This window comes from Ursus arctos, unplaced genomic scaffold (assembly GCF_023065955.2).
Source record: "Ursus arctos isolate Adak ecotype North America unplaced genomic scaffold, UrsArc2.0 scaffold_20, whole genome shotgun sequence".
Lineage (NCBI taxonomy): Eukaryota > Metazoa > Chordata > Mammalia > Carnivora > Ursidae > Ursus > Ursus arctos.
Window position 1 is genome coordinate 54,508,369 of NW_026622875.1, and position 19,924 is coordinate 54,528,292.

A 19,924-nucleotide genomic window follows, 5' to 3' on the forward strand; every position below is an offset into this window, starting at 1 on the left:
GTGCCCTTTTTTTTTTCTTTTTTTAGGATTTTTATTCATTTATTTTGAGAGGGAGAGAGAGAGAGAGAGAGTGTGTGTGTGTGTGAACGTGAAATCAGGGGGAGGGGCAGAGGCAGAGGCAGAGGGAGGGAGAATCTCAAGCAAAATCCCCACTGAGTGCAGAGCCAGACGTAGGGCCCGATCCCACAACCCCAAGATCCTGACCTGAGCTGAAATCAAGAGTCAGATACTTAACTGACTAAGCCACCCAGATGCCCCCAAGATGTGCCCTTTTCTGATCATATTCTGTCAGATCAGTGTGTTCATGACAGGGCATTTCTGTCCATGATTGCAGGGCTCCATGCACCATTCTCCCCTAGACAGCAACTTTATTTTGTTCTGTTGAAGTATACCATGAATTCTCACTTTGTATTAATGCCCTCTCTGTCCGGGGTTTTATTATTAGGAGGAAAGAATTATTCCTCTGATTCTATGGAGGATTAAATCTCAAGTTTAGTTAGAAGGGAGTTGGTCATTTAAGATTTTGAAAGTAGAGTTTCGGGGGCACCTGGGTGGCACAGCGGTTAAGCGTCTGCCTTCGGCTCAGGGCGTGATCCCGGCGCTATGGGATCAAGCCCCGCATCAGGCTCCTCTGATAGGAGCCTGCTTCTTCCTCTCCCACTCCCCCTGCTTGTGTTCCCTCTCTCGCTGGCTATCTCTCTCTCTGTCAAACAAATAAATAAAATCTTAAAAAAAAAAAAAAAAGTAGAGTTTCGGTTTTTTAAAACTTGACAGAGTTAATTAAATGTTTTCTTGGGGTGCCTGGATGGCTCAGTCTCTTAGGTGTTTGCCGTTGGCTCAGGTCATGATCCTGGGGTCCTGGCGTTGAGCCCTGAGTTGGGCTCCCTGCTCAGTGGAGAGCCAGCTTCTCCCTCTCCCCTCTGCTCGTGCTCTCTCTCTTTCTGTTTCTCTCTCTCTCTCAAATAAAATCTTTAAAAAATAATAATAAATGTTTTCTTCAGTAATCTTTAGTTACATTAAAATTTCTTAAATTCTCAGATGAGTCATAAGATAGCAAGGAAATAAAAGTACTGTAAAAAATTACCAGTGAAGGGGTTCCTGGGTGGCTCATTTGGTTAAGTGTCGAGCTCTTGATTTCAGCTCAGATCATGATCTTAGGGTCATGAGATCGAGCCCCATGTTAGGAGTCTGCTTCTCTCCATCTCCCTCTCCCCCCTACCCGCCTCATACAGAGGGGCGTGTGTATGCTCACTCTTGCTTGCTCGCTCTCAAATCTTTAAAAAAAAAACAAACCAAAAAACATTACCAGTGAAACAACAGCAATAACAAAATATACAGAGGAATGGTGCCATTGAGTGAAATAAAATTGAATTTTTAAAAAGCAATCAAGTACCAGTCATACAACTGAAACTCACCATGTTAGACTCTTGTCCTGAAAGGAAATCTGTAAAAACAAAGCAAATGAAGTAAAGCTAAACTGTATTTTGTATAAAGTGAGCTGTTGGGAAAGAGGTAGATTGTAGTGCTCAGCCCGGACAATATTTGGGTAAATGCTTTAATTTGCATAAAAATAAACTGTTTTCCCCAGTATTCCAAATGTTTTCTAGAGATATCTCTCTTATGGAGCCACCTGCATGTTATATTTATCTAAGGGGTTCATCTGTTTTTAATAGGTTATTGTGTGGGATAAAAATCTCAGTACAAAAAGTTATACGGTAAAGGAGCGCATGGCTTTCTCAGAGGAATGTGTGACTCTTGATCTCAGGGTCGTGAACTTTGAGCCCCATGTTAAGGTATATAGATTACTTAAAAATAAAATTAAAAAAAAAAAGTTGTATAGTAAAAGTAAAATTTGACCCATCCCCATCCTCTGTTTCCAAGATCTTCCCTGAGGAGCAACCAATTACTGGTTTCTTGTATGTCCTTTCAATGAGATTTCTCATTCCTGTACCAGCATATGTATATATGGTATGTTTTACACTAGCAGTTGGATAGTGTCCCCATCTTGTTCCATAGCCTACTTTTTTCCTCTGACTATGTATCTTTAGAGATTGCTCTTTATTGGTACAAAGCTCTGTTTCATTCTTTCTAATAGGGACATAGACTTGCATTATATAGATACGACATACTTTATCATTTCTTTATATTTAGCTGTTTTTAATGTTTCAGTCTTTGATGTTACAAATAATGCTGCAGTGAATATCATTGTACACAGTTTTTAAGGAGAATCCTAAATGAATAAAGTATTTTAAACAATTTTTAAATTTGACTTAATTTTTAGAAATTTATTTGAGTACTAATCTTAGGATGGCTTTATGCAGTTGCACAAGTATATTATTCTCTAATGGTTGAACACCTGCAGAGTTGTGTAAATTAATTTTGCCTTTTGAAAGTGGCATTAAAGAGAAGGGTATGTGCAGAGTGGCATACTTCTTCTCTGAATTTTGTACCCTTATGGCACAACTCTTTGCTTTCCATGTGCACTAGTAGGATTGATGATTTTCAGAGAAAATAAAATTACTTCCCTATTTTTGTGGAAAGGGGCAAAGGGTCTCCATAGGGAATTCCATCATCATAAAGTGAGGTAAAGATGGTTTGCTGGTATATATTAACCTTTTTTCTTATGGAGCAGATGGGAGAAAAGAAATGCAACAAGATGGAAGGAGCCTTAGGGTAGATTTATAAAAAGAACTGCTGTGCAAGACAGTAGTAATGGTAACGTGGAGACAAATGGTGCAGGGAAGGAGTCGTAAAAGATTTGCGTTGTAACTTCGAAGCTATAAAAGCTCATAATGCAGTTGGGCGTGTTAAAGGGCAGTTCTGTGGCAGGAGCCAGCTGTCTTCTATAGAAGGAAGGAGGCTGAGGACATTGGTTTTCTGTTAAGATCATGGAATTCTTACAGATTTCATCTATTTCTGACCTGAATTCCTTTATGTGATTGGAAATGTGTGTGACTAGTGTATAGTTTAGTTTTTATGGACTATTATATTGGACCCCTTGTACCCTGTAATACCCAAGACACCAATGTAAAACCTCATTTCCTATTTCCAGCATAACTAATATGCAGTAAATTATCATGAGTGTTCTAATGGCCACATCTTATGGTATGGGTTCACAGCCTCTTGAATAGTTTCATTTTTTTTTCATTTGTATATAAATGAAGATGGTTTCCAAAAAATATTCATTCTAACCAAGTTTCAAGTATGTTTTTGAAGACAGATGACACCTGAAGCAATTGTGAGATTCTATATTAGAATTAAGATAGTTATCAGAAAAATATTCTCACAATTAAAGAGAAATTTGCCCCACATCAGGAAGTATCTCAGAAATCAACTAAGCAGTTTAATTGTGAGGCTCAGATGAGCAGATGAACACTGTTAGAGTATTGTTCAGTTCCTGAATCACTCGGAGCTCTGCAAAGCCATCAGTTGCATTCAATTAGGAAAGTGCGCGCGCACACGGCGCACACACACATTCTACAGCCTTAAATGCTAGGACTTAAAATTTTCAAAATAAAAGGTGATTCTATTTCTAGGTATTTACCCAAGATAAATGAAAACTTGTCCATTCAATAAATCATAGCAGCTTTATTCATGATAGAGAAAAACTAGAAATAGTCCAGGTAACCATTAGTAAGAGAACGGATAACTAAATTATAATCCACTGTATACACTGGAATACTGTTCAGCTATAAAAAGCAACAAATTATTGATGCACACATCAATATGAAAGAATTTCCAAACATTTTGTGTTTTTTTATGCAGTATAAGTTGCCTACTATATGACTCCATTTATGCCATTTATACGACAGGCAAAACTATACAAAACTAACAGAAATCAGAGCAGTGATTGGGAGGAATTACCTGGAAGAATCTTTCTGCAGTGATAGAAATGTTCTGTATCTTAATTGAGCTGGTGGTTACATGTATATATTCAAACTCCTCAAACTGTACACTTAAAGTGATGCATATTAGTGTATACAAATTATATGTCATTAAAATTTTAAGGTATTGGGGAATCCGGGTGGCTCAGTCAGTAGAATATGTGATTCTTGATCTTGGGGTTATGAGTTTGAGCCCCATGTTGGGTGTAGAGATGACTAAAAAAAAATTTTAGATCAAATAAATAAATACCTAAAATTTTAAGGTATTTTGAAATTTTACAAAAATTAATATAATTCTAAATATATTCTCTTGAGGGGCACCTGGGTGCTTAGTCGGTGAAGCATCTGCCTTTAGCTCAGGTCATGATCTCAGGGTCCTGGGATCAAACCCCACATCAGGCTCTCTGCTCAGCACGATTCTGCTTCTCCCTCTGTGCTCTCTCTTCCTCGCTCTCTCGCTCTCATATAAAAAAATAAAATATATTCTTTTGGAAAATATAACTTAACCACTAATGATTGATACATGGTTAGTTTCCCTTATATACCATTTATGAGGTGGCAGGACATGGGAAATTTGGTTTCTTAACAACAAAAAAAACCCATCTATTTGTATTTAGCACATATTCCTTAGACCCTAAGGTTGCAGTATCCTGTACCAGAGCCACTTACCAGGTCACCACTAAGCACATGAAAGGTGCACTGTTTAAGTGTATGGTACAACGAGGGATTTCAAAACTTACTAACAAAAACAATGTAAAATGTGTATTGTATTTTTTATATTGATTATATGTTGAAATGATATGGTGGATTATTTTTAAATACATTAAAACTAAACAATTTCACCTGTTCTTCTACTTTATGTAATGTGTTTACTAGAAAATTTAAAATTACACTTACAGCTCCAATTATGTTTCTTTTGGACAGTGCTGCTCTGAGTTTTTATTTTTATTTTTTTAAGGATTTATTTATTTAAGGGGCACCTGGGTGGCTCAGTTGGTTAAGCATCTGCCTTCAGCCAGGGTCATGATCCCAGGGTCCTGGGATTGAGCCCCACTTTTGGCTCCCTGCTCAGTGGGGAGCCTGCTTCTCCCTGTCCCTCTCCTCCTGTCCCTCTCCTGCTCCTCCTGCTTGTACTCTGTCTCTCTCTGTCAAATAAATGAATAAAACCTTAAAAAAAAATTATTTGAGAGAGGGCACACTGGTACATGAGTGGAGGGAGAGGCAGTCTTCAGTCAGACTCCCTGCTGAATGCAGAGCCCAGTGCCAGGCAGTATCTCATGATCCATGAGATCATGACCTGAGACCAAACCAAGAGTCAGACGCTTAACCACTTAACACTGCTTAACTGACTGAACCACTTAGGCGCCCAGGCTCTGAGTTTTTAGAACTGTTTGAAATGTTTGTATTTGTTGATACATGGTTTCTACAAATGTGTAATATTGTTACTATGCCAGTTTTCTCACATGCCATGTATTTTAGCTGAATATCTCTTCAGAAAAACTTTTGCCTTTAAAAGGCCTAATTTCCAAATGAATCTTAGAATGTAGACACTAGGGACACCTGGGTGGCTCAGTTGGTTAAGCGACTACCTTTAGTTCAGGTCATGATCCCAGGGTCCTGGGATTAATTGAGCCCTGTTTGGGCTCCCTGCTCAGCAGGGGATTCTGCTTCTCCCTCACCCTCTGCCCCTCCCCCTGCTCATGTGCATGCATGCTCTCTCCCTCTGGCCCTCTCTCAAATAAATAAAATCTTAAAAAAAAAAAAAAAAAAGAATGTAGATGCTTGTGCAGCATTGATATTTTGGCCATCTGCTTTGATTTACATATTAATGTTGCCACATGGATTTGAGAGATAATGATTCTTATACAATGATTAGTTATAAGGGCATACTTTTAAGATCGTAACAAAAAACATTTATTGATTTCTGATACCTTATGTTTTTAAAACTTATTGAGATATAATTCACACCCATGCAATTTGCCCATTTAAAATTTACAATCCAGTGGTTTTTAAGTATATTTACAGAATTGTGCAACCATTACCACAGTCAATTCTAGAACATTTTCATCACCTCAAAGAGAAACCATGCACCCTTTAGCTGTCATTCCTTTGCCACGGTCTACTCGCCAGCTCTATTTAATTTACTTTCTAGCTCTATAGAGTTTTCTATTCTGGACTTTCATATGAATGGAATCAATGTTGTGGGCTTTTATGACTGGCCTCCTTCACTTAGGATAATGTTTTCAGGATTTACCCAAGTTGTAGCATATATCATATTCATTTTTATTGCTGAATAATATTTCATCATATGGATATACAACATTTTGTTTATCCTTTCATTCACTGATAGACATTTTGATCATTTGTCCTTTTTTTAAAAAAAATTTTCGGGACGCCTGGGTGGTTCAGTCAGTTAATTGTCTGCCTTCAGCTCAGGTCATGATCCCAGGGTCCTGGGATTGAGTCTTGCATCATGCTCCTTGCTCAGCAGGGAGCCTGCTTCTCCCTCTGCCTGCTGCTCCCCCTGCTTATGCACTCTTTCTCTCTCTCTCTGTCAAATAAATAAACAAAATCTTTAAAAAATAATAAAAAATTTTATTTACTTTTTTGAAGAATTTTTTTTAAGTAATCTCTATAGCCAGCGTGGGGCTTGAACTTAAAACCCTGAGATCAAGGATCACATGTTCTACCAATTGAGCCTGCCAGGCGCCCCTTGATTATTTTTGTCTTTACGCTATTATGAATAATGCTGCTATGTACATTTGTGTACAAATGTTTGCACAGGCATATGTTTTTATATTCCTTGGGTATATACCTAGAAGTAGAATTGCTGGGTCATATAGTAATTCTGTGTAATCATTTGAGGAATTGCCAGACTGTGTTCTAAAATGGCTGTACTGCTTTATAATCCCACCCGCAGTGTATGAGTATTGCAGGTGTTCACATCCTCACCAGCATTTGGTATTGCCCGTCTTTTGGATTATACATTGCGGTAGGTGTGAAGTGGTATCTCTTGTAGCTGTGATTTACATTTCCCTGAAGATTAATGATGTTGAGCTTCTTTTCATGTGCTTATTGGGCATTTGTAATCTTCTTTCCAGAAATGTTTATTCAGATCCTCTGCCTATATTTTAATTGCGTTATTGCCCTTTTACTATTGAGTTGTAAGAGTGCTTTATACGTTCTAGACATCAGACCCTTATCAGATACATGATATACAAATATTTTTTCCCATTCCATGGGTTATCATCGCACTTTTTTGAAGGTAGCCTTTGAATCATAAAAGTTTTTCATTTTGATGAAGTTCAACTTACCAATTTTTTTTTTTGTGAGGATTTATTTATTTAGAGCATGTGAGTGGTGGGGGGCAAAGGGAGAGGGAGAGAAATCCTCAAGCAGACTCCCCAACTGAGTATGGAGCCTGACATGGGTTCAGTCCCAGGATCCTGAGTTCATGACCTGAGCCGAAACCAAGAGCCAGACGCCCAACTGACTCAGCCACCCAGGCGCCCCTTACTTTTTTTCTTTTATTGACCATGCTTTTCGTGTCCTATCTTAAGAATCCTTTGCCAGATTCAAGGGTTTACCCCTGTGTTTTCTTCTGAGAGTTTTATAGTTTTACCTCTTACATTTAGGTCTTTGATCTGTTTTTCAGTTGATTTTTATATATGATATGAAGTAAGGGCTCAATTTAATTCTTTTGCATACTAGTACCTTATTAACAGGAAAGAAATAAGTTCATAGGCTTAGTCACATATTAACATTTCATTGTTGCACAGTGGTTTATTTTTTTTTTTTTTAAGATTTTTATTTATTTATTTGACAGAGATAGAGACAGCCAACGAGAGAGGGAACACAAGCAGGGGGAGTGGGAGAGGAAGAAGCAGGCTCATAGCAGAGGAGCCTGATGTGGGGCTTGATCCCACAATGCCGGGATCACACCCTGAGCCTAAGACAGACGCTTAACCGCTGTGCCACCCAGGCGCCCCTGCACAGTGGTTTAATAACTGGCTTAGGTATATACTGATTCTTACGTGTTGCATATTATAGGACATTTTTGTTACTCATTCTGGGATTGTGATATTAGCTGAACTTTTAATATCTGAAACTAAAATGGAGCTACTTTAGAACTTGGAAAAAAGTGTAACAGAACTGGAAAAGGGTAGGAAATAATTTGGCGGCCCACATGGAAAATGTCTGTATGAGAGATTAAAATCACAGCATACAGGGATGCCTGGGTGGCTCAGTTGGTTAAGCGTCTGCCTTCGGCTCGGGTCGATCTCAGGGTACTGGGATCGAGTTCCGCGTCAGGCTCCTTGCTCAGCAGGGAGCCTGCTTCTCCCTCTGCCTGCCTCTCCCCCTGCTTATTCTCTCTCTGTCTGTCAAATAAATAAAGTCTTTAAAAAATTAATTTTAAAAAATCACAGCATACAGAATAAAAATGAAATTTCAATTTGTCTTTTTTTAAAATAAGAGGCTCAAAAATGGATAAAAGGAAGTGTTCAGATCAAATTTAATTAAGCCCAGTTAAGTTATTCTACAGTTAAAAATTACAAAACTTTAAGTAGTTCATTTAGAATCATTCAGTGAATGATTTCCCAGTTAAAGGGGACCTCCTGTGACCCAATGTTTATGAGAAAAGATGAATCAATCAAATGGTTGATGATATATATAAATATTATAGGCAGTTCTAGTGTGCTTAAGGAATCCAGTTTCTTTTTTTTGGCCTAGTGGTTATATTGTAGCTCATGACACATACCTAAAACAGAATTATGGCTAATAATCTTTTGAATCTCTTATTGTTCTTACAACTGAGTTTGTGGTCCTCCTGAAATGTATCCATCTATAATCAATTCTACGAAAGAAGGAACCTGCATATGTGACATTTCCTTCACATCATCAGCAGTGTTCATATTGGCAGGGTTCAAGTGATTTTCAGTGGTCTGCCATTCTCTGGAAACCCCATACGGCCACTGGTGACACTGGACAAATCCTTTAACCCCTGTAGGTCTTACTCTTCTGTCAAGTAAGTGAATTGGGTCGGATGATCTTCAGGCCCCGTCTGTATATAAAATGCTGTGTCCGTGACTTTATGAATTTTATTTGTTGCCTAGACTAGGACTGGGTCCTTTGAGATGCTAGATTTGGTTAAAAAAAACTTTTTTCAGCTTCTTTGTGTTGGACTTCTCTTTGTTTTGGATTGGAGTGTGCTTGTCAATAAGCTGCTTTTTGTACAGGACTGTTACTAGAAAAGCAAAATGTTTACAAAACACATGAAGTGAAAAACTTAAATTTTCTTAAGATTTGAAAATTGACAAGTTTAACATTTTTGAAATGACTGTAGATAATGCAAATAGCTTGAAAGACTTTTTTAAGTAGACTCCATGCCCACTGTAGGGCTCAAGCTCACAATGCTGAGACCAAGAGTCGAGTGCTCTACCAACTGAACCAGCCAGGCGCCTGATTATTTTTTTGAAATTATATAATCCAGTACCATATTCAGCTTGGAAGAAATTCTTTTTTTTTTTTTTTTTTTTTTTAAGATTTTATTTATTTATTTGAGAGAGAGAGAGAAAAGCAAGTTCCCCACCTAGCCTCCCATCGTGAGGCTCGATCCCAGGACCCTGGGACCATGACCTCCTAGGTAAGGGTAGATGCCCAACAGACTGAGCCACCCAGGCACCTCCCCTGGAAGAAATTCTTTATTGGATTTTTTGGGCCAGTTTTTCAAACATGTTTGTTATAAGATTGCTTTATAAATTTGTTTTCCTTTGACACACGGTGACTGATAGATTTACCCCCATTTTAGCCTCTTTTAATAAGGTTTAAACTATTTCAGACATTTGGTTTAGATTCATTTAACTCACAGAATATGGGGCTTGACAGATTTTAATGCCCAGTCTTATATGCCTTGTTGCTGTAATTTGATGCTTTAAGCAAAGTCCGTACTTCCTTTTCTTTCCTTTCTTTTTTCTTTCTTGTTCTTTCTTTTTCCTTTTTGTTCTTTCCTTTCCAAGGGTTGGCATCTTCTAGAGCAAGCTCCTCCCATGTGTAGAGGAGAGAGCGTGGGGTTATGTCAGATCCTCCATGGTGGGGGACAGGGAAGGGGGGTGGGAAGCCAGTGTGTCTCTTCCCTTGAGGTATAGTTCTTCCAGTCTGATGAACTGTCAGATCCACTGTGTAGTTGGTAAAGCAGATTGGACAGTGACTCGAAGTAGTGGGGTGGGGGGTGGGGGGTTCAGTATTTTAAGTAGCAACTCTCAAAAGTAAAGTGATTTCTCCAGGGGCTTAGTAGACAGAGCTATATGTGTTTCTAGTGTTACCACTCTGTAGGAATTATGCAGAGTGGAGCATTGTTTCCTAGAGGAAAAGGAGGATGAGTGAGGATGGTAAGAGGTTGGGGTAGATTGTGAGTCATTAAGGGAAGAGGGGCCGTAAATGTTAGTTTTAGTTTTGTGCAGTGAAACTTGCTTAATCCTGACAGCTCTTGATCAGAATGCCAGCCACAGAGTTCTGCATTGACATATATAAGTATTTTTGAGAAGAAAGATGATTATTAGGATCTTCTACCCTGTTGTGATATGATAGGATATCTTCTGGGAAAAGAGATAGTTTGAGGAAACCAGATTTTTACCTGGTACGTAACTACAGTTTGGACTTCCTGGGCAACAGAAACCTGCTGCAATTTTACATGACTGATTTCTGGACCCAAAGTGGGCTTGACAGTGGGCTGGAGCAGTAATAGCCCCCCTACTGTCGGGAGAGACCAGGGCAGGCTTTTCCCAGCAAGCCTGCCTGAGGTGTGGCTGTCCTAGACGCCAGGCCCCAGAGCATGCAGGATGATTCTTCTGTCTGTGGGAGCTGTCTGAGCTTCGTCAGGGAGGCAGGCTGCCAAGCAAGGCAGGTGGAGGTCTGGATTCCTGGAACAGTAAGTCAAAAAATGTTGAACGCTGTGGTCTTCAGTGATTATCTATTAAACACCCACTGCACAGATGCACAGATGCTGAGGAATTGCTCTGGTGTTAGTGCAGGAAACAAACAAAAGATGGTGGGTTTCTGCTTTTAAGGAGCTTATGCTTTGCCCTGACCTTTGGCCAAGTCACAGATGAAAATGGATATTAAATTTTGTGATTTTCATTCATATAGGCCCTGAGCTGATGGTTGTCTTGGGCCTCTGGAGACCTAGGCCTTAAAAGTTCTTTTCTTCATAAGCAGTTCATACCTGGCTGATGAATGAGTTTTCGTTGTCATTTTAAAATCTGATGAATGAGTGTTCGTTGTCATTTTAAAATAGTACAGGTAAGCCAAAGGAGGAAATTAAGTCACCCTAATCTCACCACACAGAGCTAAGCACTAAAGAGCTTCTGCAAGGGGAGATAACTAGCCAATGCCTCCCTTCTTTGGGCCCTTGCTTCTTCCATCAGAGAGAGGATGTCCCCCAGGGGTGTGAACACAGGGCAGCGTGGCTGGTAAAGACAGGTCTTGGAAACACAGGGATATTGACTGTAAGCTTGTCCAAAAATCCCTTTGAAAAGGACATTACTTGCCATCTTTTATTCTCTTCTGTGAACAGGGTTCAGATTTTAAATGTGCTCTTAAGAAAATTTAAACTTTGGAGGGGTGCCTGGGTGGCTCAGTTGGTTAGGCGGCTGCCTTAGGCTCGGGTCATGATCTCTGAGTCCTGAGATTCGGCCCCACGGCAGGCTCCCTGCTCAGTGTGGAGTCTGTTTGTCCCTCTCCCTCTGCTGCTCCCCCTGCTCGTGCTTTCTTGCTTGCGCTCGCTCTCAAATAAAATCTTTAGAAAAAATTTAAACTTCAGGGGCACCTGGGTGGCTCAGTTGGTTAGGCGTCTGCGTTTGGCTCAGGTCATGATCCCGGGGTCCTGGGATCGAGCCCCGCATTGGGCTCCCTGCCTGGTGGGTAGCCTGCTTCTCCCTCTCCCTCTGCCTGCTGTCCCCCCTGCTTGTGTTCTCTCTGTCAAATAAATAAAATCTTTAAAAAAAAATTTAAACTTTGAATTACATTGTTTTCTTCCCTCTTAAGGAGACAAGCTTAAGTACTTACGTTTGTATGCATATTTACATATGCATCGGGAAAATCATAACATAATCTTTTCTTTCTATATTTTCGGCTGGTCTTGTGACACCGACAGTGAAACAACGTGATAGGATGGGAGGGGCAGTGAATTGGGAGTCCATGGTGTTGAATGTTAGTCCTAACTCTAATCACACACTCTAAGCTAGAGAATATATTTAATGACTTTGGATTTCAGCCTCTACCTTCTTAAAACAAGGGACCACATTAGGCACTCTTTCAGCCCTTACCATTGTAGCTTAAGGCCATAAATCTCAGTTTCCTTGTGTCTCCTCTGGGACCAGTCTGCTTTTCTGTGTTGTGAAGAGCTGAGGGGACTACTTGCCTTTAGTGGGATAATTTTCCAAGGTCCCGACAACCAGGACTCACCCAGTGAAGGGGAAACAGCAGACTACTTCTAGATTTGCCCAGCTGTGCTTTTAGAAGGGGCATTTCTAGTCAAGGATTTCAGATTATTAGAAAACTGCAGGCTCTGGGGGTTGCATTCTTTCTTAGACTGAAATTACAGCCCGAATGCTCTTAATGATACACATATGTACTGTAATTTGTAAATATAACTCAAAATCCTGTGTCTAAGTTGGGTCATTTGCGGTTAGCCATTCAGACCTTCTTTCTATTTGACAGGGGTTTATTTTAAGATTGCTTTTTGGAGCAGTTGTTTAACATTCAAGTGATCTATTAGTGTCAAGTCTTTACTAGACCTGTTTTAAATGAGCTGCCCTTTAAGTAGAAAACCAAACAGAAATTTAGCTTTCCAACGCAACTTAGCAAAGCCAGGGTAAATTAAATTTTCTTATCTTCACGTGTATTTATTCAGCCTGATTTCTTTCTTGAATATTCATTTAGGTTAATAGTACGTGTATGAATGAAATTCTTGTAGTTACTCTTGATATTGTTGCTTAGCAAGAACTATAGACTTCTTAACAGGTTCAGAGAAGAACACTGTACAGTAAGCTAAATGTATTTTTTTAGTGAGTTAATTGTGTTTCTTACCGAAATGAGTTTGAAAGAATAGTATCTGCTTCTGGAGCTTTATTTCTAGGATGTTAAATGTTCTATAGGAAGTAAATTCTCACTAGGCCATTAACTACATTATTTTTTTTACAGGCTAAATATTATAACTCCTTTTGCTTATTTTGTTGGGGAGGGGGTAAGTTTGATGGAAGCTAAAGATGGGTTGGGTAGATAGCCAACTGTGCCTCAGATGGTAGTTCTAACACATCATCCTAATTCTTTTTTTTTTTTTTTTTTTAAGATTCTTATCTATTTATTTGACAGAGAGACACAGCGAGAGAGGGAACACAAGCAGGGGAGTGGGAAAGGGAGAGGCAGGCTTCCCGATGAGCAGGGAGCCCAGTGCAGGGCTCAATCCCAGGACCTTGGGATCATGACCTGAGCCAAAGGCAGACGCTTAACGACTGAGCCACCCAGGCGCCCCACATCATCCTAATTCTTACCATTACTGTTGTGGCTTCCTCTCTTCTTTCCCGGTGTCCAGATTGTCATAGCCATAATTAGGGTGTTGTTTCCTATTTAATAACAAATGCAACCATTGTCAATTTTGTAACTCAAGTTTTCAGCCCTTCCCTTTTGTGTTCCAGATGCTCCATACTTGCCTGTAGTGCTTACGTGGCTCTGGCTTTGGGTGATAACCTTATGGCTCTGAATCACGCTGATAAACTTCTCCAGCAGCCCAAGCTGTCGGGATCGCTTAAGTAAGTGTGACTTCCCCTGTGTGTGCCAGGGTCATTTTGTTGGGAGCTTTCAGTTAGTTTGTGGTACATATTGCTGCTCTCTACTCCCCCAGTGGGATATATTATCTAGACAAAGCAACTGGTTGAAACATTAATTTGGTAGTTCTGTGTTAGGATCTTTCCCTTGGTATACCTCGAGGATTAAGGGAAGTAGCATTTGCTGCACTGAGTATCAGGAGGCAGGAACTTTGCTCTGTCTGATGTCTACTACTAGGCCTGACTGGGTCATAATTTCACATATTAGTCCCCAAAATAAGATGAGTCCTCAGGAAGAAGACCCACAAAAAAGTTCCTTGATAAATGGGCTTCAAGGAATGCAATTAAATAGACAAATGAGAATTCTGACTACAGACTCTTCAGATGCCTCTGCAGTGTTAGTGTCATTGTCATTCTAAACTTTGCTAAAGCACCTCTTTCCTTTTACGGAGGTTAAGTGAGATGCAGCATTCTTTGAATCTTTATATGATGCCATGCTAGAAATTTTATTCAAAGCCACAAATACTCTGCATTCATCCTGTGGGTATACAACTGTAATCTCCAAAATACAATTACATACTCTTGCCTTTTAGCGGTCTTTGTTTATAGAGTGCAGTGCTTAGAATGGGAGATCATACTCTGAGGAATAATTCTGTTCGTGTTTAATTATTTTTGTCTTTAAGAAAAAGTATTACTTTATACAAACATCTAAAATTAACATTGATTAAGGTTGTTTCAGGCCAGTGTTCCCCAAACAAACCTTGTGTCTCACTCACACACACACAAAATTGCTAATTAAGAGAACATCCAGTAACTTAAGAGACTTTGTCACAGTCAAAAGTAAGAAAGTTCCTGCTCTTCTGCAAGAAAGCCTTGTCTAGCATTCAGGCGGGAGGGATCCCGAGTTCCAGTTCGAGGCACCGGGGTTGCCCCTGAGGGCACCGCCGTCTTACTCAGTGAGGTAGCAGCCAGGAGTTGCTCTGGGGCCACCGCTGAGTCAGCACGGGGGGGCTGTGGTGCGGAAGGCCATTATTAGAGCGGTGTTCGGTTTGTTCTCTTTTTAACAGAAATGGAACACAAATCCACACTGCTTTTTAAAATTCTTTGGTTGACATTGTGGTCACTATTCTCAAATCCCAAGTAGATTCTTTACTTGGCATTTGTTGGAGGGTTTTTAACTTTATCAACTTTCGAGGGATTGGCCAAGTCGTGTCTGCTGATTTCTTTTTTAATTCTCTTGATTTCTTTTTTAACTCTCATAACTATTCTTTCCTAAGTATTGGTTTCTTAATTAATAAAAAGACCACTGTCTGTTTTCCCAGTGAAGACAAGCGGGGAATTCTGCATTTGGGAGCTCATATACCACAGTAGCTTTACCTCACAGCTTTTTGCTTTCTGTACACCTGGTCAAAGATTTCGTGGCTTTGGGTGTCATTAAGGCATTTCATTTGGCTAAAAAAGGAAAATATTTTCAAGTAAATTCACAGAAGACGATTCGAAGTCGTTCTTTTTTATGTTTGTGTTTTCTATTGATTACTGGCTTATGGATACTACCTTAATGAAATTTTTACATTATCTTATTTCAAAATATAATTGAATTACTGATTTTTTTAAAACTTGTCATTTCTGTTAGGGTATTTAGTGGAGAAGCAAAATAAAAGGTAATTGCAGCCCTTGGTAGTTAGAAGAAATTGCTTAATAAAGAATTAAAGAGCTCTTGAGTGGTTAATTCGTGTAAATCTCAAAAAAGGTATATTGAAAAGAACCTGAAATTTGAGGACTTGAGATTTATGGGGACAGATTCATTAGGGGCAGGCCAACTAGAGTAGGCGAGACCTAGCCGGCCATTTAAAAGGAGGAGTAGAGAGGTGCCTGACTGGCTGAGTTGGTAGAGCATGTAATTCTTGATGTCAGTTTTGTGATTTCAAGCCCCACATCGGGTGTAGAGATTACTTGAAAATAAAATCATAGGGGCGCCTGGGTGGCTCAGTCAGTTAAGTGTCTGCCTTCGGCTCAGGTCATGGTCCTCGTGTCCTGGGATCCAGCCCCACGTCAGACTCCCTGCTCAGCGGGAAGCCTGCTTCTCCCTCTCCCTCTGCTGCTCCCCCTGCTTGTGTTCGTTCTCTCTTTGTCAAGTAAATAAATAAAATTTTAAAAATAAAAATAAAAAATAAAATCTTCAAAATAAAATAAAATAAAAGGAGGAGTAGATATTGGCTTGTGGAGATGAGGTCAGGCTTGCCCAGGAAGGCCAGGCCATGGAGGAGCAGCAGATGCGCCCTGCCCAGGACACTATCTGGTAGGACCAGAGCAAATTTTTGAGGGGGTGGGAATATTGACTGGATATAGAAAAGTGGGACCAAACTTGGAGAGCTTTAAGTTGATAAATGTTTTGTTCTCAGGTAGGAAAAGTCATTAAGATTTTCAGCAGGGGGGCGCCTGGGTAGCTCAGTTGTTAAGCGTCTGCCTTCGGCTCAGGTCATGATCCCAGGGTCCTGGGATGGAGCCCCACATTGAGCTCCCTGCTCAGCGGGGAGCCTGCTTCTCCCTCTCTCTCTTCCTGTTGCTCCCCCTCCTTGTGCTCTCTCTGTCAAAGAAATAAATAAAATCTTAAAAATATATACATATTTTCAGCAAGGGTTTAATATATATCTAATCCTGTTTTAATTTTGAAAAATCAGTCAGGTGATCATAGAAAAAAATGACCTATAAGTAAAAGACCAGAAGAAGCAGGCTCTTATAAACGAGGAGGGTGCATATCCGTCCTAAAACATGAGTGGGCATAAAATGGATGACTTGAAAAGCAGGAAAGCTTTGGAATAGAAGTAAAGTTGATCTAACCCAAATCTGGTCTCAGTCCTCTTTGGCACTCTGATGTCTTTTGACTGTTCCAACAGCAGAGACCAGAGGATTCATCCTTGGACCTGTCTCTTATTTTAGAACTTCATTCCGTTCTTAGGTTAATGTTATTTTCTGCATAATCAGAATAGTAAATTTGCCAACTTTGAACTCTTTTCTTAATTGATATGTCATTTGTTCACCTTAGCTAATACAAAAATTGTATATTTTAAGATATTTTTATAAAGAGATAAGATTTAAGTGACCTTTAATTGATCCATTTGTAAACTTCTATTTCAATTCAAAGATTTGAAATATGTGAAACGTGTGTACACCAAATCTTGTTATATATTGGGTGTTTTGTGATGACCTACTTCTCAGTTTGGAATCTGTTCTTTTCATCTTAGGTTTTTGGGCCATTTATATGCTGCAGAAGCCCTCATCTCTCTGGACAGAATATCTGATGCCATTACTCACTTGAACCCAGAGAACGTCACTGATGTTTCCTTAGGAATCTCTTCAAATGAGCAGGACCAAGGTTAGTGAGGACACATTTGATCAGAACTGGTCATTTCCACTGCCTTCCTGGATGTGTGGACATTTAAAGGCACAGTTGTGAAGGGAAAGAAGTTTTAGGTTGGCTGTACATATTTTGTAGTAATTGTGTGCTAAGTATTAGACCTAAGAGTTGATTATCACATGGTCTAAATGCTCATTTTAGGGACGCCTGGGTGGCTCAGTTGTTTAAGTGTCTACCATCGGCTCAGGTCATGATCCCAGGGTCCTGGGATTGAGTCCCACATTGGGCTCCTTGCTCAGTGGAGAGCGTGCTTCTCCCTCTGCCTGCTACTCCCCCTGCTTGTGCTGCTTGCTCTCGCACTCTCTCTCGCTCTTTCTGACAAATAAAATCTTTTTAAATAAGTAAATAAATGCTCACTTTAGGGGGCACCTGCCTGGCTTAGTCAGAAGACTATGCAGTTCGATCTCAGAGTCGTGAGGTCAAGCACCACATTGGGTATAGAGATTACTTACCAAAAAAAGAAAGAGAGAGAAAGAAAGAGAGAGAGAGAAGGAAAGAAAAGAAAAGAAAGAGAAAGAAAAGAAAAGACTACTTTTTTAACTTTTTTTTTTTTTTTAAGATTTTATTTATTTGAGAGAGAGACAGCAAGAGAAAGCATGAGCCAGGGTGAGGGGCAGAGGGAGAAGCAGACTCCCCATTAAGCAGGGAGCTTGATAAGGGGCCCAGTCCCAGGACCCTGGGACCATGACCTGAGCTGAAGGCAGACACCCAACCGACTGAGCCACTCAGGTGCCCCAAGAAAGACTATTTTAAAGAAATAAGTAGATTCTCACTTTTGAAAAGCTGGTAGTGTTAGAAAAATTCGTTTTGATTCTCATACTGTATTTTTCTCCTTGAAGGGATTCTGCAATCCAGGGGAAAGTAGAAATAAGCATTCAAAAGTTATGCCTTTAAGTTTTAAGTCATGCCTAAGTTTTTAAGAAAGTGAGACTGGCATTCACTTTATTCAAGATTATTATGCAGGAATGGGGTGGTGGTGGGTGGTACCTTCTGGTGTCCTTTAATCGAACCTCCACTACATGAAAAGTAAACACTGTGACATGACAGATTGCTTTGATACCAGATTTTCCATTTCGTAAACAAAATGAGGTTTCTAGAAAATATATTCTGTTGTCCTTCCCCCTCAGGTTTATTTTCATGTTTTTGTAGGATCAGACAAAGGTGAAAATGAAGCAATGGAATCCTGTGAGTAAGACATTTTGTAAATACTTAAAGTAGCCTGGCTTGCATCCCAAAGATGTGGACTCAAGCCTTCTGTGTCCTTCATTTGTCAGTCCAAGAAGTAGCGCTCTGCTTTATTCTGAGCAGCTGCTGGGGAGGTGGATTGGGTTGCCCCCTTGCCCTTGACCCGGCCTCTTCACCAGGGTCCACGCTCTTTTTCCCCAGCTGGGAAGCGGGCCCCTCAGTGCTACCCCAGTTCGGTCACCTCTGCCAGGACCGTGATGCTGTTTAATCTTGGCAGCGCCTACTGCCTGAGGAGCGAATACGACAAAGCCCGAAAGTGTCTCCACCAGGTGAGGCTGGAGGTGAGGGGGCCAAGCCCTCTTGTACAGCACCCAACAAAGGGTTTGGAGTTTCTGGGTTTTGTTATTTTGTCTGAGGCTCTGGTCAGTTTGTTAAAAATTGGAATATTACTTTTCTAAGCTTAAAAATACTCTTGCAAAGTAAACAACTGATCAGCTATTACAAATGAACCTAGGCACTTAATGGAGGGTTTTCCCCAATGGTTTTAATAATTAAAATTTCAGAAGATTGGAAACCATCTAAATGAGGGATCACTGAAATAATGGTGCATCCATACAGCCGAACATAGTGCAGCTGCAGATCCTGTGTGCTGAAATGATAAGATGTCCGAGACATGCTAAGTGGAAAGACCAGGATTTAAAACAGTTGCTTCATAATTGTGTATGTGCATAAGAGAGCTCTGAAAGGACATACTAGAAACCATCAACATTGGTTATGGGGCATCAGGGTAAGTCTTGTGTGGCTGGAGCACTAAAACGGAAGACCTCAGAAGAAAGCTGGTGCCAGAGAAATTTCATATACACTAAAGAAAGTTATTGACAACATATAACTAAAATACACCTCTGAATTCTGCCACTGAGATGATGCATCATCAGTAGGTCTCAGGGAAGATTCTGATTGAGCTTCTTTTGGTTTCCTGCCCATCCCTGGACCAGTCATGGACATGGACCCTTACCTGCAGTAGGGGACCAGGTTACCAGGTATCACCAGTGGCAGCTCCAGAGGCTATATCACAGACTTGGAAAGGGGTAATTCGTCAAAAGGATATTAATTCAGCAAGCATATGAGTACGTACTTCTTGGTAAGCCATAGGAATAAGACAGTAAAAATAGGTAGGGAATATAAGGGGAATTGCAAGGTTATTGCAAGGTCAGAGGGTATGCAGAATTTTAAGACTTGTAATATGGACAGTTTGTGCCAAATGGTGTAATCACCAGTAGCACAGGAGAGAGCCTGAGAGTCCCTATATGTTTGTCAGAGTAGCTGAAATTGAAATTAAACCTATTCTCAAGAGATTTGGTGGGTTCTGCAAATGTTCTTCCTATGAAGATGACCTTGTCGTGTAGAGCCATGAAGAATCTTACCATGTGGCAAATAACCATGAGTGATATTTAGTTAACTTAGTGGCATCTGGTCAGCACTTCGGATCCAAAATCAGAAATGTTAAGTGACGGACTATCCAGGGACACACGTTTGCTCTTATCTCGCAGTTGAGTTACACCAGTTGATTGGGAAGGAGTTGACTACAGCAAACAGGACTTTTGATCTAAAGT

The 19,924-nt window shown here is 40.1% G+C and overlaps 1 protein-coding gene across 6 annotated transcripts in view; it reads left to right on the top strand.

Annotated features, from left to right (window-relative positions):
• The window catches only part of CNOT10 (CCR4-NOT transcription complex subunit 10), a 79,939-nt gene that overhangs the window by 56,568 nt on the left and 3,447 nt on the right, over positions 1–19,924 (top strand). For 4 of the 6 annotated variants that reach the window (XM_057315923.1, XM_057315924.1, XM_057315925.1 and 1 more), the window contains 4 exons: positions 13,580–13,693; positions 16,954–17,084; positions 18,276–18,311; positions 18,513–18,652. In XM_057315923.1, coding sequence (XP_057171906.1) covers positions 13,580–13,693; positions 16,954–17,084; positions 18,276–18,311; positions 18,513–18,652 — 421 coding nt within the window. The remainder of the gene's footprint in view (positions 1–13,579; positions 13,694–16,953; positions 17,085–18,275; positions 18,312–18,512; positions 18,653–19,924) is intronic. The other 2 variants (XM_026496688.4, XM_026496690.4) reach the window with 1 other exon arrangement.